The following is a 22,565-nucleotide window of genomic DNA, read 5'->3' as shown; positions in this document are numbered from 1 at the left end:
CAATTCAAAATTAAGTTAATAATGCTGTAGCATTTTCTTATTCGTTAATATTTAACAAAAATGTATTTTTACCATTTTCTTTTAAAGTTTAATTAACATTTTAAAATGTACTTCTGCTTTACCGTAGGGAGATCTCCTTCCCAATAGTAGGGACCTCTGTCTAAATGTGAAAAGTTACTAGTAGTATCTTAGCACCTGTAAACTGGGCTCTACCCCTGTTTCAAGGGGTGGATATATGCAAGTCTACACTTGGAAATGGTGAATGGTCAAAGGTAGTAAATGTATTACAAAGTGTAAAAGTAAAGCTACACGTGTAGATTTACTCCTGCAAAAATTACCTTTGTGTCTATGTACCTGCATGATTGCACAACATTGTGTGAAATAATAAAGCACTTACACTCCATTGGTCTATGCACCAACAAACACAAACACTAATTACCCTACAGACCCCCTTCAAAATGAACAAAACATTCCACACAAAAACAAGCATTAGCAAAGGAATGGGTCTGGGTTTAATGTGCTAGCACATGCAGTGTTCTCACACTAACACAAGAGAGGCAGAAGGGGGCCAGCAGAGATGGCTATATTTTCTGTTAAAACAGCAACTTTTGATGAAAATCTTCAACCTCAAATCTCACTTTTGGGGGTAGTTGGACCTTGAGCTTCTTGAAGGCTTCACAGCTAGAAAGGACATCATTTATATTAATGTTAACTTGTGTTCCAAATCGTCGAACCTCATGTATGTAGGCTCATGAACACTTAAATAAGTATATTATGTTTATTTCATAAACTTAAACGTTAACAGATAGAAGCGGATACTAAAGGTGGTCAACAGGATTCAGTGGCAGTTGCCAAAGAGGAGGTTGCTGGGAACCTTGGAGAGAACTGGGCATGAGGCCAATGCACCCCATGTGCCCCCATCCAGTGCTTAATTGTTGCCAGTGGGGCCCACCAGCACTTATTTTTGGGGATCGCACTCATTTTTCTGAGAAAAACAAACCGCAAAGACGGAGGAAGAGAAAGACTGAACAACAGTCACAAAGGGAGAAAGCTGGAACCGACAAGAGCGATATAAGGGGGCAGGAAGAGTCTGGCAGTGCATTAAGGAGGCAATGGATTTAATACTACCATCTTTGGGATCCGGCGTGCTGGCTTTTAATTGCACCAGACCTACGCTTCTTTGAGCACTGGCACGAATTGTTTTACAAATTAAGCACTGCCCCATCTCATAAACACAGACTATTTCTATTGCTCCATATATCATAAAGTTTGGATGACGAGTCACTTAGGGTGATCAGCTACTGTACTGCTAGAACTTCTCATAAGTTGGATCTGTGAACACAGGGCTTAGGGGCATTACTACATGCTAACATGTATATATGTGTGACCATGTGCTACCACACACTCAGAACTGGTGCCAGGGCACTCTCGATTCAGGCCACAGAGGTCGCACATTTTTGCAATCCACAGACAGACCCCACACCACCTTCTGCCCAATTCTTCACAACACAAGGGGATATCTTAAATTGCAAGGTGGTGATAAGGCAGCCGCAGCTTTAGCACACAAAGAACCTGCACACCCTCGTGATATTCGAACAGGTGTCTGAAACTTACCTCCAGAATCGAAATCTGAGAAAAGTCTTTTTCTTCAAAATAGGCATGCGTAATAAGTTGAAGCTTTGCCTGCAGTAATCCATACAGTGGCTGTGAAAACAAAGACCATTATATGAAGGAATGAACACAACAGCCTGGGACGAGAATAACCATAACTAACTTGTTTTCAATCTCTAGACACTTGTTTTCATGATTCATATTTTGTCTGAAACTGTATTCCATATTAAAATACCCACCAATTCCAGTACAAAAAATTCTGCACTACTGCCTTACGTTAAGGTTAAAATGGCTTCCTTTCTGTGCCAACAATTATGGGCCTGATCTGCAAGAGAGGGCCAATGAAAGAGGGGTGGGCTATTATCAGCTGCTTTCGCCAGGCAGAATAGGGCAGCGCGCCGAGTTCTGCTGCTCTACCTGCCCCGAATGTGCCATGCTGCAGCTCCTGGTTGAAAACAGTAGGTGGTGCTGAAGCGCGGCCTTTGTTCAAGCTCCTCAGTCTGATCTGCTTCATCACCGTCGTGAGCCACGCACGTGCCAGAAATGATCCCACGCCAAACACAACAACCCCGTTGGTTTAGAGACCCTGACATGGTGAACCAGTTTTCCTGCTCACATTCACGCTTCTGAAACTTCACCCACCAGAAAGCTAAGCGTCAGATGTATGAAACTAATCTGCGAGTTTACAATGCGTACAGTTCACAAAACCACAGGCTTTACAGCCCCAAAACCAGGGCCGGACTGGGAACTCAAAGCAGCCCTGGCAAATTTTGCCAGACCAGCCCCCGTCCGTCGCGTAGCGAATCAGCCCCCGTCCAGCGTGTAGCGAGCGAGTGCAGCGAGTGAGCCCGACGGCCACTAGGGGGGTTTGGGGGGGTTCTCCCCCCAAGAAATTTTTGAAAAACAACAGACCAAAATGGTGAATTTTACAACACATTTTTCATTACATATTCAAATTGTATCAACTTTCAAAGCACAGTAAACAGTAGATGATGTCCTTAAAGAACATCAGGTTACCCACCCAGTAATATGTATTCATATGCATTCTTTCAGAGAGCACCAAAAATAGTCTTGGGCCGAGAGGTTATAACTTATCAGGTACATATTCACGTCGCGCGCTGCTTGCTTCTTTCAAGCTCGGGCAGAAAAACGGACTCGCCTTACTCAGGCCTGCTGACTGCTGTTGGTGGTGGGGTGGCACTGTGCCACCCCACCACCAACAGCAGTCAGCAGGCCTGAGTGAGGCGAGTCCGTTTTTTGCACTGTGGCAGACACTGGACACAGGGCGGCCGGGCTAGGCGCTAGCCACTGCCAGTAGAAAATTATGGTTGTGGTCGCTTACACAGGCAGCTTCAAGCAGCTTGTGTGGGAATTTTTTTTCTGCTGCTAGTGCGACTATAATCCGCGACAACCAGAGGCGATTTCTAATTGAAAGAACAAAGAAGCAAGCAACAAGCAAGCATAGGATCGAGAGAAATTAAGTCCTATAGACCAATAAATGTTTACGCAAAAGAGCAGACAGAAGCAATAGGCAAACTTCTTGACTGAGTATAAGAAGGCTAGTAAAATGCTTGTAAAACACCTTAAAACGTAAAGCAAGATGCTCTAAAACATCCTTACATCAATCTCTGTGGGCATTCTCAAAATAGTCCTTTTAAAGTTAAGACAAGAGTTATACAGTGCTGCTAGATTCTTTTTTGAAAAGCTACCTAAATTCTCAGTAAAAAAAAAATAAAAAATGTATCTTTTAAAAGCTAAACATTTTTAACATGCCTATTGCTCATAACATCATAATTATCGGGCACATACATCAACCGAAGGAATTGCGATTCCTTAATAGTGATTATTAAGGAATCGCTATTAAGGACTCGCAGTACCTTTTGCATGTAGGAATTGCAAAATAATTTGCGATTCCTACACATTTCCAAATAGCGAATTGCAAATTGCGATTCGCTATTAGGGAATGCCTAGAGGCCCCTAGGAATGATTGGGAGAGCATTCTCAAATTGCAATTACCATTGAAGTAATCGCAAACTGCAAATGCAATTTCAAGGGTGCTAGGGTGTCAAAAGGCCACCCTGATGCACCCCCAAAAATGGTATGTGTGCACATGTGACGTACACACATGCCCTTCTAAGGATTTGTAAATTAACATCAACTTGAAGTTGATGTTATTTTGCGATTCCTTAATGCAAAGTCACATTCTGAGAATGCTTCTTGCATTGCATTTTGGGAATCGCAAATTGCGATTCGCTAACTGCATTCGCAGAATAGGTGCTCGCAAAAATTGCGATTACCTGTTTTGCTAATGCATTTTGGGTTGATGCATCGGAAATGCCTGTTTACCGGTCGCAAGCGGGACGATTCTGCGAATCAGCCCATTTGCGACCGGTAAATAGCACGATGCATGTGCCCCTGAATTCCCACTACAGAGTATTGATTTCTACACAAAATTCAAATTTCAAACTGTGGAGAGCAACTGACCTCATATGTTTCCTTTTCTAAACCCATAAAAAAAAACATTGGTCATGTATTTGCACCATTATTGTGAAATCGTTGTAATGAATTTGTGCACAAGGCTCTGACAGATGCCATTTTTCCATCTAAATACATATTATTGATCACAAGACAAAATAAAGAACAATAAATATAAACCGTTATTTTACAAATAAATCAGGACTGTAAATCATATGCAAACATTCTCTTAAAGGGACTATTCGAAGTTGATACTTTAATCACAAAGCCCCAATGAAGTTGGATTTCTACTGAGCTAACTACCTCAGTATCCCGAGTAGAAAGAACCCAGATCTGCTGTTGGGTCCTTTACCATAGAAGTCGGAAACGTGTAGGGCAGTATCTTCTTGTGTTTTAAGGTCCAAACATTATATGCATTTGGATGAGGCTCAAAACAACCATATATTCAAGACATCCCTGGTCCTTCGCCCCAGTTCTCAAAAAACATCATACTAATCTCAGGGCCAAACCTCATATTAACAAGCATTTGCAATGCAACAGATCTCGCATTTGCGAAGGTGTAAGCTATTGACATTGTAAATAACACTGAGTGGTAGTTATTGTGAATGTCAACGGCAATTAAACCAATTTGCAACATGTTTGAAATGTACAAACGTGAGGGAGGGGGAGGCCTGCTCCTGCGTCACTCCCACTCTGCGCTGTAGGCTACACACATCCCATGATAAATGAGACACGTCCGGACCGTAGTAGAAACCTCTGCTGTGAGACAGGCAGGCCAGGCCAGACCACTTGCAGTAGAAGGTGAAAGTGAAACTGGGCATACATTGGCACGTCACTGGCACAACGGATGAGGAATGAGGAATGATGAGCAGGCAGCGCGACGTGACTGTACCACCACACTACCTGATAAGTTAAAACCTCAGTGAGTCTCTCGGGCCGAGAGTTTAGAACTTAGTTATCAGGTGGTACTGGTACATAGTCGGCAGCGAGATGACGGGGGACAGCGCTGCCTACAGACACGAGCGCTAATGAGAGCAGCTGCGCTGCGTGAAGAGTGGGCCGCACCACCGTCCAACTCCAACCACCCAATGCCCATCTGCATCCATCCAACACCCATCCGCAACCACTATCGTCCATCTCCAACCAACCAATGCCCATCCGCATCTACCCAACACCCATCCGCATCCACCCACCGTCCATCTCCAACCACCCAATGCCATCCGCATCCATCCAACACCCATCCGCATCCACCCACCGTCTGCCTCCAACCACCCAATGCCCATCACATCCATCCAACACCCATCCGCATCCACCCACCGTCCATCTCCAACCACCCAATGCCAACCGCATCCATCCAACACCCATTCGCATCCACCATCGTCCATCTCCAACCACCCAATGCCCATCCGCATCCATCCAATATTCACTTCCATCTGTCTAAAGTCACTTACATACAACGAAAGCCATCTGAAAGCACCCAGCACCGCCCTGCATTCATCCAACACCAATTTTCATCTGTCCAACCACAGCTATCTCCAACCACCCATCTGCATCCATCCAACACCCACTTCCATCACACCAAACTCCATCTCTCCAGAGGTCCCTTTCATCTAACCACGACAGCACTCTCCAACCAGCCAACGCCCATCTGCATGCATCCAACACCCATCATGATCGAACACACACCCGCCTCTATCAAATGCGCATTTCATCCAACCAAATCATCGCCATCAAACCAACTCCACCTACATCCCCCAACATTCACCTAAATCCATCCAACACCCATCTCTAGCTGGCAAATGCCCATTTCAAGCCACCAAGCGTCCATATTCAGGTGCCCTCTCCAGCCGGTCGAGGCCAAACTTGATCTATCAAACCCCCTCCCTCATCCTTTCCTGCAACAGAAAAATCTCGACGTGGCAACAACGGAGATGTGACCAGATTACAACGTTCATCTTTCAGAAGTGAAATACAGCGCCTCCTCCAATGCCGGTCCATTCAAAGCATTGCTTCCCAGTGCCTTAGGCCAGGGCGTCTGAGTCGTGCTGTAAGGGCACACCCAGAGTTTGCACAGCACGGTGCTGTGGTCAGCAGGTCGCAATGACAGCACCAGAAGATATTCGATGCATAGATAGGGGGCTAAAATGCCAACTCTACATCTTGTACTCTGCCCCCTGCTGCTGATCTGCACCGGTTTGATGTGGTAAAAAATAATGCGGATAAAGCTCAAGGGAGGTGCACCTGCGCCCGAGTAGTAACCCCGATTAGGGCTCGGACTGGAGTTTGCGCCTGAATCTAGATTGGCGCTACACTTGGGGGGGAGCTGCGCCGGAAGTCAGGGAAAGCACTAGTCGGAAAACTGGAAATATGGACGCCGCGGCCAGTTGAACCAGAGACTTCCCAACAACCATCATCACCGTAATTGCAATGGCAGTGCGATAGCTCTGTGGGCTAATGCACGTGTCTGCATATGTGTGACCTCACAGTTGCATTCATTCACCAAGAGGTGTTTAAAAGTGTGAACCCAACTCGGCAAAGCTGTAGTCAGAGCACTGCAGAAAGGATATTTGTATGTTAAGCACTCGTCCAGACCAGGCCCAGGGCCAGCCAGGCCTCAGGCCTGGTCACGCTTGCCCTGTTCTTATTTCGCCGGACTCACCTCACTCACAGGCCTGTGACTGCTGTTGGTGGCGGGGCGGCACGCACGTGGCAGACAGTGGCAGTCTGGCAGGTCGGGCTTAGCAGGGGCGTAGCTAGAGCTTGTGGCGCCCGGGGCTATCCCTTAGATTGCCGCCCCCTTGGGGGGGGTGCTGGGGAAAAAGGACGGCGAGCACTTGAGAGGTCAGAGAGACATGTAGTATTACAGCTAACAGCAATTATTTTCTTACTTTTGGTCCAGCCGCACCTCCGGCTCAGCTGGGAGACAGGGTGGTGTGATTGGGTATAAAGGTTCCTGCAGGAGACTCGTGTACCTTGACATCAGGACATCAGGAACTGTATTTAATGTAGACCGCTCAGTGGGCTATTGCTTTTGCGACAGAGATCATTTTCTTACTTGTGGCTCAGCCGCACCTGCGGCTGAGCGGGAAGACATGATGACGGACTTAGACATGGGTGTAAAAGCCCCTGCTCAATAGTTACTTGTCTAGTAGCAGTTTTGACTCCCCATAAAATTGTGCATATAGGGTTAAAATGCATGCTGCAAAGATCAGCTGCTTTGCACCTGCTTCTGGTATTGATAGGTTTCCTTCATCTTTATTGAGTGATTTTGCGCATAAGAAAGTGTCACTCCTGGAGCATAGCTGCCAAGGTTTCAGATTGCTATGAGTGACATTTTCATAACTTCTGTGTAATTATGAGTGACATTCCAACGACTATGAGTGACACTTTCCCGCAAGAAAAATGAAGCAGTGAAGACAATGGAATCATACAAATGTCAGAAATTACACTCATTTGAGCATAGCTGCTAATGTTTCTGATTGCTTATGGGTGAAATTTCATAGATTCAGTGGATTTACGAAACGAAAGACATTTAACAAGTAAATGTATGACAGGTAGAGCTACACTTTCTTGCGGTCAAAATTATGCAATGAAGTCCATGAAAACAGACACATTTCGGAAATCACACTGATTTGAGCAATAAGAAATTCCAACTCAGTAGCATGTGCTTTTAAAGCAATTATTTAATTTTTAAATAATCAGCACCCACCACCCCAACCTCCGCTTCGGGTGTGGCTGAACCACAAAAACCAAAGAGTTCTCTGTGACAAAAGAATTAACCCACTGAGCTATCTACATATAACACAGTTCATTACAATACAATATGCTGGTAACTTTATTTGCAGTATGCATATAAACTCTATGCTCTACTTAATAGTGAGTGAAAACAGCCATGAGCCATAAGTCTGACACAGACAGCTCTACAGCGCAGATATTAATCATCTGCCTTATCTGTGACCAAGCAAGTCTCATGCTGATTGTAGTACCACTGCCAAGCAAAGATATTAAACCCTTTAACTAAACTAGCAGTTTTTATGATTTATTAGTACAGACAAAACTCGGATATGGCCTGCAGTGCATTTACAGAACAGACAACTTTAGAGTACCCATTTACGAGGCGCTATGCTGTGCTTGAGCCCCCTCGCCATTTTCTTGATAAACATATTGAATTTCAGGAGTCGATTATTAAATTAATAACTGACTTACCTGGTGTGGTCTCTTGATAGAATGATCCACTGAGAGGAGTTGCCTGCATGTCACAGCAAGATCGTTAGCCTGCCTCTTGGTTAAGAGTCCGACAGCGAGCGTCCCGCACTGTATCCTCAATCTGTGCCACCTGCTCTCACTACGAGACTCACGCTTGCATGGTGAGTCCGGGGCACTAGTTGGGCTCTGACTGCCTGGGCAGGGCACAGCAACAGGATAGTGTCGAGGTCATGAGGTGAACAGGTGATGATCGATTCTCGAACACCGGCTGCAGAGGAACAGCAATTCATTCCTCGGTGCCTTGGGGCCCGGCTGGCGGGCAGAAAATTGAAACATCCTGTTGCAGCCTGGGACAACGGAAGGAGGACCTGATAACACCCAGGAACTTTTACAAAAAGTTGGTTTGGCACTAGTTTATTTTAAATAGCTTCTTTTGCATTAGAAAGCCTAGGTTCCGAAGACCAATTAATGCATTTGGTAATAATTATGTGCCCCTGCAGAGTGAGTGGAGTTAGAGACGAGTAGCAGCAGCTGCGTCTCCTCAATCCTTTGTCCGTGCAACGGCCCGACCCTCCCGTAGAGAGAGAGAGAAGCAATCACACCAGCCAGCCTTCGGGGAAAGCACGGAAAATGTGGGAATGAGCCGCCCTTGCCCTGCCACCCTATAGATTTATATTATAAAAGCAATGCGCGGCACTTTCCACTACCTGGAAGTGCTGCGCTTTAGAAATCACACGAGCGCACTAAGTCTTACCAGAGAAGAGAGCAATTTTAACACCATGCGCAGTGATAAGATCAGTCAGTGCCTGTTGCGCCGTGATTTATTTAAACTAGCCGCGCGCCCGCCTGTAACAAGTGGCGCCGGTATCACGTCACGAACGTGGTGATTAATCATCTGAGGCGCATGTCCGGTGAATTTCTGTCTCATTGTAGCGCTCTGCCACTCCCACACACAAACGCAACACCTTTGGCAATTTTGAAAGCACTGCAGGCGCTGGTGCACTGGCGCACTAGCAGTTACTAAACAACAAGAAGCAGGTCAGGTTTCTAAACGGGGGCCGGTTTTGTGGCTGGGGGCCGATTTTCAGTCCGACCGTCACAGGCTGTGAGTGTGACTGACGGGCGGACTGAAAATCGGCCCCCAGCCACAAAACCGGCCCCCGTTTAGAAAACCGGCCCCCACCACCCTCCAGCCGACCGGGGGATTGCCCGGTGGCATGGGCGTAGGAACTGTGGGGGACGCGGGGGACATATCCCCCCCAGATTTTGGAGTGGGGGGGACGCAGGGGACAAGGGTGGGTCTACCTTCTGAGAGGGAGATTAGTAGGCCAGTAGCTCACGAAAAAAAAGTGCGAGCGGAGCTCCGTGACCTAATGGCCCTGCACTTGACCTGGCGCCTCTCCAGTTACCGGTCTGTGAGCCGCCAATGATCCGATAGTCACAGCATAAGGTGACGTCAGAGGCCACTCGCCCCCCTGCCTATGCCCTGTTCAACTCTTTGTGTGGCGCAGCACCCCTGAGGCTCCGGGATTTATTTATTTCTCACCTCAGCTGCCTGTAGCCAGTGGGGAAGCACCCAGAGCATCAGTGTCAAAACACCGCAACTTTGACATCGCATCGTCCTTCAAATCGCAAGCTTTTAGTATGCATGCTAAGACTGCACGATGTCATTAACATCGCATGCAATTACAATGCATGCGATGTTAATGGCATTACAGCGCAAAGCGGTGGTTATCTTTGGCAAATACAGCGGATTAAGCGGTGGTTTATGCAGCGGATTAAGGGGTGGTTTTATATTTGGCAAATGCAGTGGTTTATAAAAGGGGTTTTTATCATAAAAGACCGGGATTATAAAAAGGGTTTTGCCGTTTTGCCATATAAAAATGCTGCAGATTTTACAAGGGGTTTTGGCAAAACGGGATTTGTATGCGATGTTGATGGCAAAACGGAATATTAAAAACATCACAGTCACATGCCATTTAAAAATGCATACTGGATGGATGGGTGTATGGGTGAATGGGTGCATGGATGGATGCATGAATGATTAATGGATGGATGCATGATGGGTGGATGGTGGCTGGATGGCTGGGATGAATGGGTGTATGTATGGGTGCTGGGTGGGTGGAGTGGGCGGGTGGATTAATGGATGGATGCATAATGTATGGTGCCCGGATTACTGGGATGGATGGGTGTATGGGTGAATGACGAGGGCAACAGAGGGCAGGAGGCCACAAAAAACCAGGGCAACATAAGGCAGAAGGGCACGCAAAAACTAGGCAAACAGAGGGCAGAAGGCCACAAAAAACGAGGGAAACATAGGGCAGAAGGGTACGAGAAACGAGGCAAACAGAGGGCAGAAGATGCAAAATGGATGGATGGGTGTATGGTGATGGGATGGATGGGTGAATGACAAGGGCAACAGGGCAGAAGGCCACAAAAAACGAGGGCCACATACGGCAGAACGCCACGAAAAACGAGGGCAACTGAGGGCATAAGGCCACAAAAAACGAGGGCAACATAAGGCAGAAGGGCACGCAAAAACGAGGGCAACATAAGGCAGAAGGGCACGCAAAAACGTTGTCAAGACGTGCTAAGTATAGTCGCCGATGTGACACGCGATCCCATTACATGGCCACATTAGCGTCGCAACTACGTGCGATGTGAAAATGGCTGGTGTAACTGCCTTTACGATGTAATTGCCACAATGCGAATGCCCGTGATGACGTTGAGGCCAATGGATCGTCATACAACCTAGCCAGTGGCAGTGCACTGATTGATTTGCTGACCTCGGACTCCTCGCCCCCGTGTCTGTTGCCGGCTTGAAGACGAAAGGGCTGCAGCAGCACGCTCCCACTAAGTGTGAGGTCCCTCCTGCATGAGTACCTATCCCATTGAAGTGACTGACTTTTGGTTCGGTTAACTTGTAAGTAAAGCCAAGGGCTGTTACACTGCATTCATCTGTCGGTCTGTTGTACTCGTTTTTCCCCCTCCCTCCTTCTTGCTTGCTTTCTCGTTGCGCCTCTCCCTCTCTTCTGTTCTTTGACTCCAATTTTAGTTTTCTATTTGCTGAACTTTGATTTTACCTGACATGGACATGTGATCAGCCAGGTGTGACATGACAGTGAAATGTTGTGCTCCCCAGTTTTAGGATTCCAGTGGCTCGGCCTAAAACCCATACCCTCCTCTTGTGTAACGCAGACTCAGCTCCAGTGCGCTGGCCAGCAATGACATTCCACAACAAGGGAAATGGAAGACCCATGGCTTGACCACTGTGTATCTAATGATATTATAGAGTACGCTGATAACATTAATGGTAAACTACATTTATTCAGGCAGAACCACTCTGAACCCAGAGAAAAATATGAGGGCCCTTTTTGCAGGCGCGGCAAGTGTAAACTGAGTTGCCCCATTATCAGTGCTTTAAATGGGAAAAATAAGTGCAGGTACTCATTAAAATTAGTTAGAGGTGTGGGAAGGGCGGGGCTAGCGGTGGGGCTAAGGGTAAGATATGATGATACATAATGACCTCTATATATGTTACAGCACATATCAAAACGCATAAGGAATGCGTTTATGTTGAAAAAAACACATCTTTATTTCATTGGTAGACTAGTGTTGATTATGGCATCTGTTGGGACGTTCATTTATCTTATATAAATAACGTTATAGAATGTTCTGCTGATTGGATTGTTTGAGAGCTGTTCTTCACACGTTACTATTTCCACCTGCGTTTGGCCCTTATGATGTTACTACTTGAATAAACAATTTATCCACTTTACATCTTCGTTTCCTGCTTCAACAGAGGGGCACACAAAGGAAAGCAGCCTTTGTGCTGAACTAAAAGGTGAAAAAAACATCTTTGGGAAGGTAGAGGATTGTTTGGCGCTGCTGCTCGTGCACTTCCCTAAAATCGGACAGGATTAATGACTGGCAGCCGCAGCCCATTTCACATGCCTGATGGAACACTTTAAGCTGATAGCCGTTGCGCACCTGATCAACAGTGCAGGGTCGGTTTAGACCCTGTACTGTTGATCACAGCATGACACAGGGCAAGCCCTCTCAGACCTCTGCAGTGGGGCCATTCAATTGAGCACTGCTGGAATCTCCAGCAGCGACTCTGCAAACGGCCTTTCATGCGCTCTGTGACTTGCAAGCTCCTCATAAGCAAAGCGGCGTCTGCCCTGAGCTGGAGGAGTCACTGAACCTGAGCCTGCTGTGCTCTCAATGAGGGTACCGGTACTCTTCCCTCAACTAAGAAAAGTGCCGGTACTGGCGGACAGAAAATTCGCAAGTGCCGGTACTCAGTACCGGTGAGTACCGGCCCATTTAAAGCACTGTCCATTTTCAAATCTTTTACCATTAATGGCCTGACAGTGTTCCCAAATTAAAAATTGATTTTCCTACTTAAGCCGCTTGTGTTTGTGATTCACAAAAAGTGCAAGAGATTTACTCACACTCTTGAACCAGCATTTAAAATGTGTGTAGCCCTTATGACCTTACTGCACCAGTCGGTGCCTGTCCACCTTTAGAAGTGTCAGCCCTGCTAGGGCATCTTCTTGATAAAACATGTGCCAAGTGCCACATGCCCTCCAAGCTTTCGGTTTGTGTTTGTATGTGACAGCTGTGGGTCATCTTGAATTAGGGACACTCAAGTGGGATTTCAGGGAAAATTATGCTTTTGAACACTGTACAAATTAGATTTTCAGCTAAGTGACTTTAAATTTTTACTCACTCCCTTACATATTTTGGGTGCAAGGGCAGGCTATGGCAGAGTACTGGTGGACTATAGGTTACCTGCACCATGTTTGAGCCTTCGTGCAGCTCACACACACTCACACTCTCTCCTAGTTCTGTGTTTCACAATTCTCTATTGCTCTTAAAACTATGTGGAGTTTTACACCTGATGGTATCTCGGCTCAGGATACTGCTAGTGAAGTTTTTGTCTCAAGTCCCTCAGTTTCATTTCTTTGTACTTGTCACCATTTAGCAACTGAGAAGGATGATCTTAGTACCACATTTGAGTAGCCAGTACATCTTCCAAGTCCACTACTTTCCTGCCTTTCTTAATATTTCTCTTCATAACTATGCGATTGTATACATTTAACGTGCGTACGGTCTCTCACAATGGGCGATTTGTATAGGGTCACTGGAAAGTCCACAAGATTGTCCCTGTCCCCCCCAGAAATTTAGTGTCTCCTACGCCCATGCCCGGTGGGCAGACTCACCAGTCCGGGCCTGCCCAAAACAGCAGGTTGGAATGTACAACTCGTGCTTTGCGCGTCGGAAAAGTCTTTCAAAGTTCATATTGCAACACACGGTGGATTGCCTAGGCCAAGTGCCATATGGGTGGGTGTGCCCGTCTCTTTTGAGAGACAGAATGCAATACTTCAGGGATTTCCAACTGAACACCTCAGCGCCCGTCCATGACCTTAACTGAATACTAAAATGTTAATAAAACAGCCCATGTCCCTTTAAGGGACAGCGGATTCATGAAAAACAACAATTTGCAATGCAATCAGGGCTTTCGTGGACATATCACTGAAAATACAAGATTTGAAAAAAATATTATTGTCTACGGGTGCTCGTGGCAGACAATTTCTATGGACTGGAATCTGGAGACTGCTAAAGTGATCCTGGTATTTTACTGACCTCTGCTAGTCGGTTTCTATCAAAAAAGTTAAAAAGAGGCAGTTGCCAGAATTTTTTTTTTTTAAAAAGAAAGTCCCTCAGCAGAAAGTAATTCTGGTATTTTACTGACCTCTGCTGGTCTTTATCTATCAAGACAGTTAAATAGAGGCAGTTTACCAGAAAAAAGTCCCTAAGCGGAAGAGGACAAGTCCTAGGGCTTCTCTCCAGAACACACAAAGTACATACACATATATAAGTATATACTAAAGTATCTACGAAAGTATATACAAGAGGTCTCGAACACTCGACCTAAAAAAGTCTGAGTTCAGTGAATGTAGGAAAGGAGGTAGCAGGTCCCTCACAGACCCCATCCTAGCATTGCAACTATTCGAAATGATCAGCAAATAGACTCCTGTCTCATAAAAATGAGTTTTGTGTCTCCTGCAAAAGGGCATTTTTTTGTGGTGACTGAATAGTCCATCAGTCGCAGCGCAATATGAAGGTTTGGCCATGAAGTACTCACTGTGTATAAATACTGGCTGGTTGAGACCTCACCAGGCCTTAAGAAACCAGGGTGGCTGAGAGGAGATCTCATTTATCAAGAGGGGGTTACAAGGGATACGCACAGCAACATTTGACAGAACAGGGATCTGGAAGCCACAGAATTCTTACCGAGCAAGCACATGGCAGTCATTATGGCCTGCAAAACAAGTATCATAATGGGAGTCCAGACCTCAACATTCCACTGTTTGGGGTAATCATTTTTCCATTTACCTGCCACGTTTTAAGGACACATTCTGCTATATCATAATTTGATTACTGGCATAATGTACCCAGGATCTTATATGTATTCCAGGATCCCATGCGATCTCCAGGATGACCATTTAATGCCAACAAGAGCACATCAGTACAGATTTATGAACATTGTTTATTAAGGCCTGAAGAGGCCGCAACGTGTTGTACTTTTTGTTTCCAGGTTCTATATCTTTCGACGTTAACCCCAGTAACACTAATATCTCTTTAAAAGGATTGAATGCAGCATCCCAGTAATACATGTATCTGGCATAACTGTCGTCGGCCTCTAGCACCCTTATTTTGTTTATACACTTTATTCCCAGAGGACACCTGCATCTGCTAATTTTAGATTTCGCCAACCATTCCCAAATGCTCTTCCTGCACCATTCCATCCAATGCCAAGCTTCACTTTCTATAACACAACTTGTTAAAGAATACTTTCCAGATTTCAGAAACTGAAATCACTAGCCGATTCTTTGATTGATTATATTAGTCAGACATCAGCTATGTGCTGGGGTTATATTGTATTATTTTTTGTAGTGTTTTTTTAAAATAAACGACAAACCTGAGCTCCGTATGTAGCCAAAGGATATGCAGCCAATGTATGATACAAAGATAAGTTTACAAATAAAAAAAACATTGGCAAAATGCATTAGGTTTTGCCTATGTGACTAATAATAAGCTTTATTTTTGGTTGCAAGTTGTAGCTTGCTGAGAAGATGTACAATATTTTATTTATTTGTAAAGTTTTATAGAGCACGAACATGACCAAAGAGGGTATCAGAGCGCTTTACATTACAATGTTCGGAAACATTAGATGGTTGAGGGGTAATATACATACAATCAGTAATCGACATTCAATACAAAAAGAGGTAGACAGTGGTAGATAAAATAACATAGGTTGCTAACCATGACATATGATTTATAGTTTTATGAAGTAAATTTGTTCATTAGAAGCATTTTCACTTCTTTTTTGAAGGAGGAGGAGGAAGGGATTCTGCGCACATCAGGAGGTAAGTAGTTCCAAATCTTAGGTTCGATACCAGAGAAGGCTCTGCAGCACATTCTCTTTTTGTGAAAGGATTGTGGTTTAAGTAGTTGTGAGCTCATGCTTTGCGAGTGTCTGCAACCTCCAGATGGCACTAGCTTTTGTGCTAAGTAATTGGGGGTTTTGAGATGAAGGGCTTTATGGGTCACACCAGCGGTCTTTAGTTGTATTCTTGCTTCATATGGTAGCTAATTCAGTACTTTTAAGGTTGGTGAAATGCAGTTATTTCTTTTTGTTCCAGAGACGAGCCTGGCTGCAGCGTTAAGAGATGCCCTTAGCGGGGCAAACTTGTATTTGGATAGTCCGCATAGAGTGGTGTTTCCTTAGTCATATCTTGGCAACACTAGGGCTTGTACCACCATTTTTAAAAAAAAATTTTTATTGAACCTTTATTCGTCTTGCAATCAATTACAGGTACGGGCCTACAACCTTCTCGGCCGGCTGCGAAACAAGGTAAAAACATAGCAATCAATACGAAGAATCAGAGCAGTTCAAAAGCCGGAACAATATGTATATCAGGAGACAACACGTGGGTATACGGTCAGGTCCGAAGTCAGGATTACAGAGGTTCATTTTACTATAGGGAACTGAAAAAGTGCCATACAATCACACGTGGTCCTACAACTCAGCACGCAAAGCAGCATATCCACAATTAACATAAATACCGACGAAGTAGTGGGGTTACGGCTCACAAATCAGGAGATACATTGGCACAAATCCGATGGAGAGCAATCCCCAACCCCACCCCTCAAGCAATACACGTTACAGGAGCCACGAACGAGACAACACTATAGAAAAAGACGAAGACTAAAGGGCCATGGAAACAAAGAACGGACAAACCCCAACCCCCTACCCCCACCCTGCACACCCGCGGAAGGCCAAGGCCTACCCCCCCAGCCGCGTGCCTGTCGCCGTAATGGAACCCGAAATTTAGAAAAGAGAAAGAGAAAAGACAAAGAACATAGATGGAGGAGGGCCCTCAAAGTCGCCACCCGGCCCCGTCCATCACCCCTACACTTGAAGGAAGTCCAAAAACAAAATGGATTATCGCGGAGAGCGTCAAGTACCAAGCACATCAAAAATACAACCCCAGTACAAACACACCCAAAGCACCGTCAGTTAACGTGAGGGCCACCGAAACCTAAAATGCATCACCCCTGGCCTCGTCTAGCAACGGAACCACCCAATGATCCCTTGTCAATCGAATTACAGTACTTTTTGGAGGATCTGGAGGATCCAAGCGAATCAGTCCAGAGTAATACCAAAAAAGGGTGCAGCAGCTCGAGTCCATTCAGTCGTGTGCAGCTGAAGTCCAAGGGCGTCAATATCACGCCCGCGGGTGCCACAAAGTCCAAGCACAATAATACCATCCATGAAGAGGAAATATCACTGTCCGGCGAATGCCGCGGTGTTGTTGAGGCGGCCCAAATAGAAGAACAGCAGCGCGTCCCTAGGCTCAGGTTAGGCATGTGTCCCAAAGAGGCATTCACGTGTGCATCCGCACTGTCCAGGGAGGGCGAAGCAACCAGGTCTCTCGGCAGTTCCCGGAATCCAGGCGGGGCCAGAGTCCTCCCCAAGGAAGTAGAAACGGGCCCAGAGGCACTCCGTTGAAATCGGACTACGTCCTCACAGGGCGGTGAAACAGCAATGGCGGCCATTTTTTGATCCAGGTCCCAGACGTTGCAGATCAGGGACTCACGTAGATACGTTAGAGCGGCCAGGACATCTTTGGGTGTGGGCTCCATTGTGCGTCGCCAGTATCCCATCCCCATGTCTACAGCAGCCCGGGACATGGTCCATGATGAGGGGTGTCAGCCGCCATCTTCATCAGTTCGGCCCCGTCCCTCTGCACCTCACTGTGGGGACCGGCTCCAGCTCAGGGCGCCGCTAAATGTACGCCCGGAACACAAAGTTATGAGGCGGGTTCCCCAGGGAGAGTCACCAAAAGGCTAAACAAAAGACCCTACCACTCCCTGGGGGGCAGCCCGCCTGTCTCGGGGGCGATCCTTGGTTTCGTCCGGGCACGGAGTCCGAAGAGGGGGGCCAGGAGCCACGCACCCCCCTCGACTCCAGTATGCCTCACGGGCCCCCAAGGCTCTTCGACAAGGGACCTGGCTGATGCTGCCTTCAGCGGCACTCCAAGACAACGGCACCCTCCGACCGACTCCACACCACCAGAGGCGGCCGCTGTGGTTGCAGGCGTCGCCGGCCGCCCGTTGCAATCGACACCCCGGCTTCGTCACTGCACAGTCCGCTGAGCAATGGGTGGGGAATTCTCCGGTTTCACATCACGCAGGAATCTCAGGAGCAGGTGGTAAGAGAGCGCTCTCCTTCTATTATCCAATTATACCTTTGTAGTTCAGAACGAACAACAGGATGGGCGTGCAGGGAGAGAGGGCTCACGGAGCCGAGTGGCTATGCGGCCATTTCGGATGCAGGCTTGGCTCCTCTGTACCACCATTTTTAAATCGGCCTGTGGGAGGAAGGGTTTAAGTTTCCTTAGGATACTCATTTGATGATTAGCTCCTTTGGTAGAATTACTGATATGCACCTGCATATTCAAGGTGATTCCCAAGGACTTAGCAGAGTCAATGATGTGGGGAGAGAAGTCAAAGGTAGTTAGATGCTTCAGCCAGTGGTCTATCTTGGGTGTGTGGTTGGGAGGGGAGATGAGGAGGAATTCCGCTTTTTTGGTGTTGAGCATGAGGTGGTTGTCAGTGAGCCAACTTTGAGTATTATGCAGAATAGCGTTGAGGGAGATGAAGACTGGCTTCTCTGGAAATATGCAGCAAAGTGATTGCAAAATGATCAAAAGGAGGCACATCAGCAGCAGACTTGTAGATCAACTGACTTTGTAATAAGTTTGGCATAATTTCTGTGTGTGGACAAGACACTCACGCAGCTTCCACATGGGAGGGATCTCCCCCTGCAGAGGAACAATAAATAAGCAGCGATTGGCTTTCTTAAAATAGGCCTTTAAAGGGGTGAACTGATTCCGGCACTACAAAACGAATTTGTAACATTAAAATCAGGGGTGTGAAATTTAATAAAATATCTACTTGTCCATGGGGCAGGTTGCTTCATAAATGTACTTGTCCTGTAACAAAACCCACTTGTCCCCTTTGTGCCATGTAATGCGGCGACAATTTATGGCAGAAATCTCATTATAAAAGATCTAGAATATAGCCTCTCTGATTATGCCAGGGCTCATACCATAGTAGGGATTGAATATTAGCATCTCCCTTATGTTGCCACCCTTTCGTAGATCTACATAGTGGGGCTGGAGGTACTAGTAAACAATAGTTCCAGGGTTAGAATGCCTTTTTAAGTCTGTGCAAACCTACTAACTTGCATGTTTTAATGGTTTTCACCAACTCTTCTCTGGTCTTTTCCCTTATTGAGAAAGGTTGGAAATTTTCGCCTACCAATGGCAGAAGAAAAACTTCTTCCAGGGTTGTGAAAAAGTGGTTGGATGAATGTGAACTTGCAATCGCTCAGATTTTCGTATGAGCAAATTCATACATGGAAATTTGCTAATACTAAAATGCAGTTCATAAATATTTTCTAGGAGTATTATTTCTTGGCCTACTTCTATAAATTCTTGTGAATTCACGAAAGCTGCATCTCTGCACTTAATGAAAGGACATTCCCCAAGTGTGCACTTTACAGACTTTCTAATTTGGTCTGGCGTTAAGCGTGACCTTTTGTGTTTATTAAAATTATGCCTCTCCCTCTATCAGCTGGCTTTACTGTGAGTGACAGCATTCTGCTGTTTCATAAGAAGCGTATTGGCGCGCAAAATAGTTTTGTTCAGTGCCAGGAACTACTGTGGTGGTGAGTGCTTTTTGAGACCAAAAATAATTTTTGCTTCTGCCAATGTTTGTTATAATGGTAAGGGCCTGGGGGCTCCCACACTGATAAAGTTTTACCAAAACCATGCCAAAACAAGTCACGCACTGACAACCAATTGTACACCTACTGACTTTGCAAAGGGTTGTTTATTTTTGTTTCTCATAATCTTATTGAAACTCGTTATAGTGATTTTCCATCATGAATATTTTTACTAAACATTAGCATACATCAACACATTTTACTAAATGATGTTGAGAAGAAATGATACCTAAAAGTTAACAGTAGTTTAGTGAAATTTTGTTTTTCTACTTGCATTTATTGTGAACATTTTATTTTGCAAGCAAAGAATCATCAATCTTGCTTTCAAGATTATGCAAAGATTTGCATCTTATCGGAGAACATTCTGGGAGCATTATACATAGCCTCATATTGCTAAACTTTGAAAATGTGTGTACACATTTTTATACTGGAACCACTATCAGTAGTGCAGTCCAAGCTTACAACATTTACTTAGAGCACTCCCCCTAGTAATAAAGGCTCTGCATTAATGAACCATAAATACAAGTTTGAACAGCACTAACACATGGATACACATATTACCTTAACTGCAGACAGTGTTCTTCTCTGATCCATAATGTAGTTCTGTAAACTGACAGCCAAAGGGTTTGTGCTGTAGAGGGTTGGGTCTACTAATCCCAAAGACAAAATACACATGAAAACTTGTTGCCCTTGACCCCAAACATGTCCTGGGCGTCGGGCTATAGGAATTCCACATCTCTGAAAAATGTATCTGACAAAGCCACTTTTTGCCAGCCTACACCATTTTTAGACTCACCTATGCCAATATCAAGAAAGAAACCTAAGAAGCAAACATGGCCGATCGTTTCAAGCCTAAATTTCCAGGAGAGAGTGGGGACGAGGGGATAAATTCCCAGCAAACCTGTCTGCAAACCAATGTATGGTGACAGGTAAGAGGGTGATGGTCCAAATGAGCGAGTCATTTGCATGGTCTTCACTAAAAAAGGATAATATTGTCATCAAATTTACAGTGATGGAGAATGTAATATATGCGGGAAGGAGAAAGGAGCGGACGAGAATTCCAAGATGGCGCCCGGTGGGACGTCATCTAACGAAGAAACGATCGGTCTAGCTGTGGAGGAAGCGGAACAGAGGACAGGGAGAAAGGAGGAGAGTGGCGGTTGGGACGGGTGTGGAGGAGTTGCCAGTGATTGCGGAGGAGGAGAGGAACGTCAGGAGTGGAAGAACAAGGCAGGAGAAGCGGAAGGCGGGTTGGAGAGTGACCGGAGCTTCGAGGGAGCCAGAAAGGAATGGGTCGGCACCGGGCCGAAGAGGGAGAGTTTCCCAACAAACCCTGTGCCAGTATCCGGACGTCCTCCGAGGGAACAGGACGCTGAGATACCCGACGCCATGGCCCTGGGGGGGCCGTGGCTCAAGGCAAGTGTCTTGGGCAGAGTGGTGGAGGAGGAGGCTGGTGGGGAAAGGCTTTATGGGGCTTTGGCACAAATAGGGCACTATAGTTGAGGAGTGATAGCCCTGGTTGCACATACACCCTTTCACTTTCCCGGCCACTTTAGATATAGTCTTCTATACCTCTCACTGTCGGTGACCTGTGAATAATGGTGATGGGGAGCACACTATAGAGTACTAAGGCTGTAGTTCAGACAGTGACAGTAGTGTTGTGTTTCGGTTTCCTTTTGGGGGAGTGCCGGCCCTGGTTGAAGTATTGAAGGACTACGTCAGGAGAGAAGACGGTCTTCACTGACAGACTGCATTCCAGGACTGCGATATCCCTTCCTTATGTTGATACTTCCTATGTTGCACTTAAACTGTTGGACTGACAGTCTCAATAAAAGCCTCATATTGTTATTGCCTCAAGGACCACGTGTCATATCCTTAGGGTTGTACCAGCTGACCAAGAAGGCAAAAACCATCACAGAGGCAAGATCAGAGACCATAATAAAGAAAATATCAAGGAATGAAAAGAACATACCTGATTAGCAGTCTAGTGTGATAATGAAAAAAGTGGGAGAATTAATGGAAGCCACGTATACTTTTATTACTGTCCAATATATGCAGCATCCAACGTTCTTTAAGTCAAAGCGAAGGTTAAAAATCCTAAGAATCGGGGGTGTGGCCTGCAGCCGAAGATGTCGCAGCTTAGTGAAGCTCCAGCCGTTCGCCACGTAGAACCCACAATATCCAACATTATCCTGCCCAAATCACCAATATTCGGTGAGAAACGCGAACCGGAGGTCACCGGGAGTATGCAGAGCTGAAAATTGCCGCAACAAATAGACAAAAATGACCGAACTGGGACAAGGCTGATACTGGGGGCAAAGTCTACCTACTCCGCGTAGCCTACAAGCAGCGGTGCCCAGCTGTCGTGGCCAGAGCTCCGGGACAAACGAAGTACGAGTCTGGGGAGCGCCTGAGATGGTGTGGTGGCTCTCCGAGACAGAAAGTCCTGTCAGCAGTGGCAGTGAAGAGACCACAGGCCTCTGCAGACAGCGCGGCCTTCCCTTGGTGCCCGGGTCCCCTGCTGAGACCCGAGAAAAGTGAAGACCTCAGAGGTAAAGGAGAGCCCACAGCAGCACAGTGAAGGACCACCCGAGGTGGCAAGATGGTGTCTGGGCATTTGAGACAGTCAACGAGGGTGCGGATCCGTCCCAGGGCCTCGGAGCTCTGGAGCAGCGAAGCACGGGACAGGAGGGCACCTGAGAAGGTGAGGTGGCTCTCCGACACAGAAAGACCTGCCTGATACAGAGTGAGCCTGCAGGAGGAGGGCCTGCATTGGAGAAGTCTGGGTTGCGGAGAAGTGGCTAGAATGGGCTTCGGTTGGCGGCGCGGCCCCACCCAGAGGCCTGGGTTCCCCCCTGGCGATGTCAGGAATCGAGGGGGCATTAGCAGAGATAGAAGGACTCAACAATGG

The 22,565-nt window shown here is 46.3% G+C and overlaps 1 protein-coding gene across 2 annotated transcripts in view; it reads right to left on the bottom strand.

Annotated features, from left to right (window-relative positions):
- Positions 1-22,565, bottom strand: part of AVL9 (AVL9 cell migration associated) — a 478,148-nt gene that overhangs the window by 143,637 nt on the left and 311,946 nt on the right. For both annotated transcript variants that reach the window (XR_015309867.1, XM_086964797.1), the window contains exon 5: positions 1,615-1,704. Coding sequence is in view for 1 of the 2 variants with exons in the window: in XM_086964797.1 (XP_086820923.1) it covers positions 1,615-1,704 (90 nt within the window). In the remaining variant the exon portion in view is untranslated. The remainder of the gene's footprint in view (positions 1-1,614; positions 1,705-22,565) is intronic.

Source organism: Lissotriton vulgaris, chromosome 4_1 (genome assembly GCF_964263255.1).
Source record: "Lissotriton vulgaris chromosome 4_1, aLisVul1.2, whole genome shotgun sequence".
NCBI lineage: Eukaryota > Metazoa > Chordata > Amphibia > Caudata > Salamandridae > Lissotriton > Lissotriton vulgaris.
Note: the sequence above shows the minus strand (reverse complement) of the source record. Positions and strands in the feature narration are given on the sequence as shown.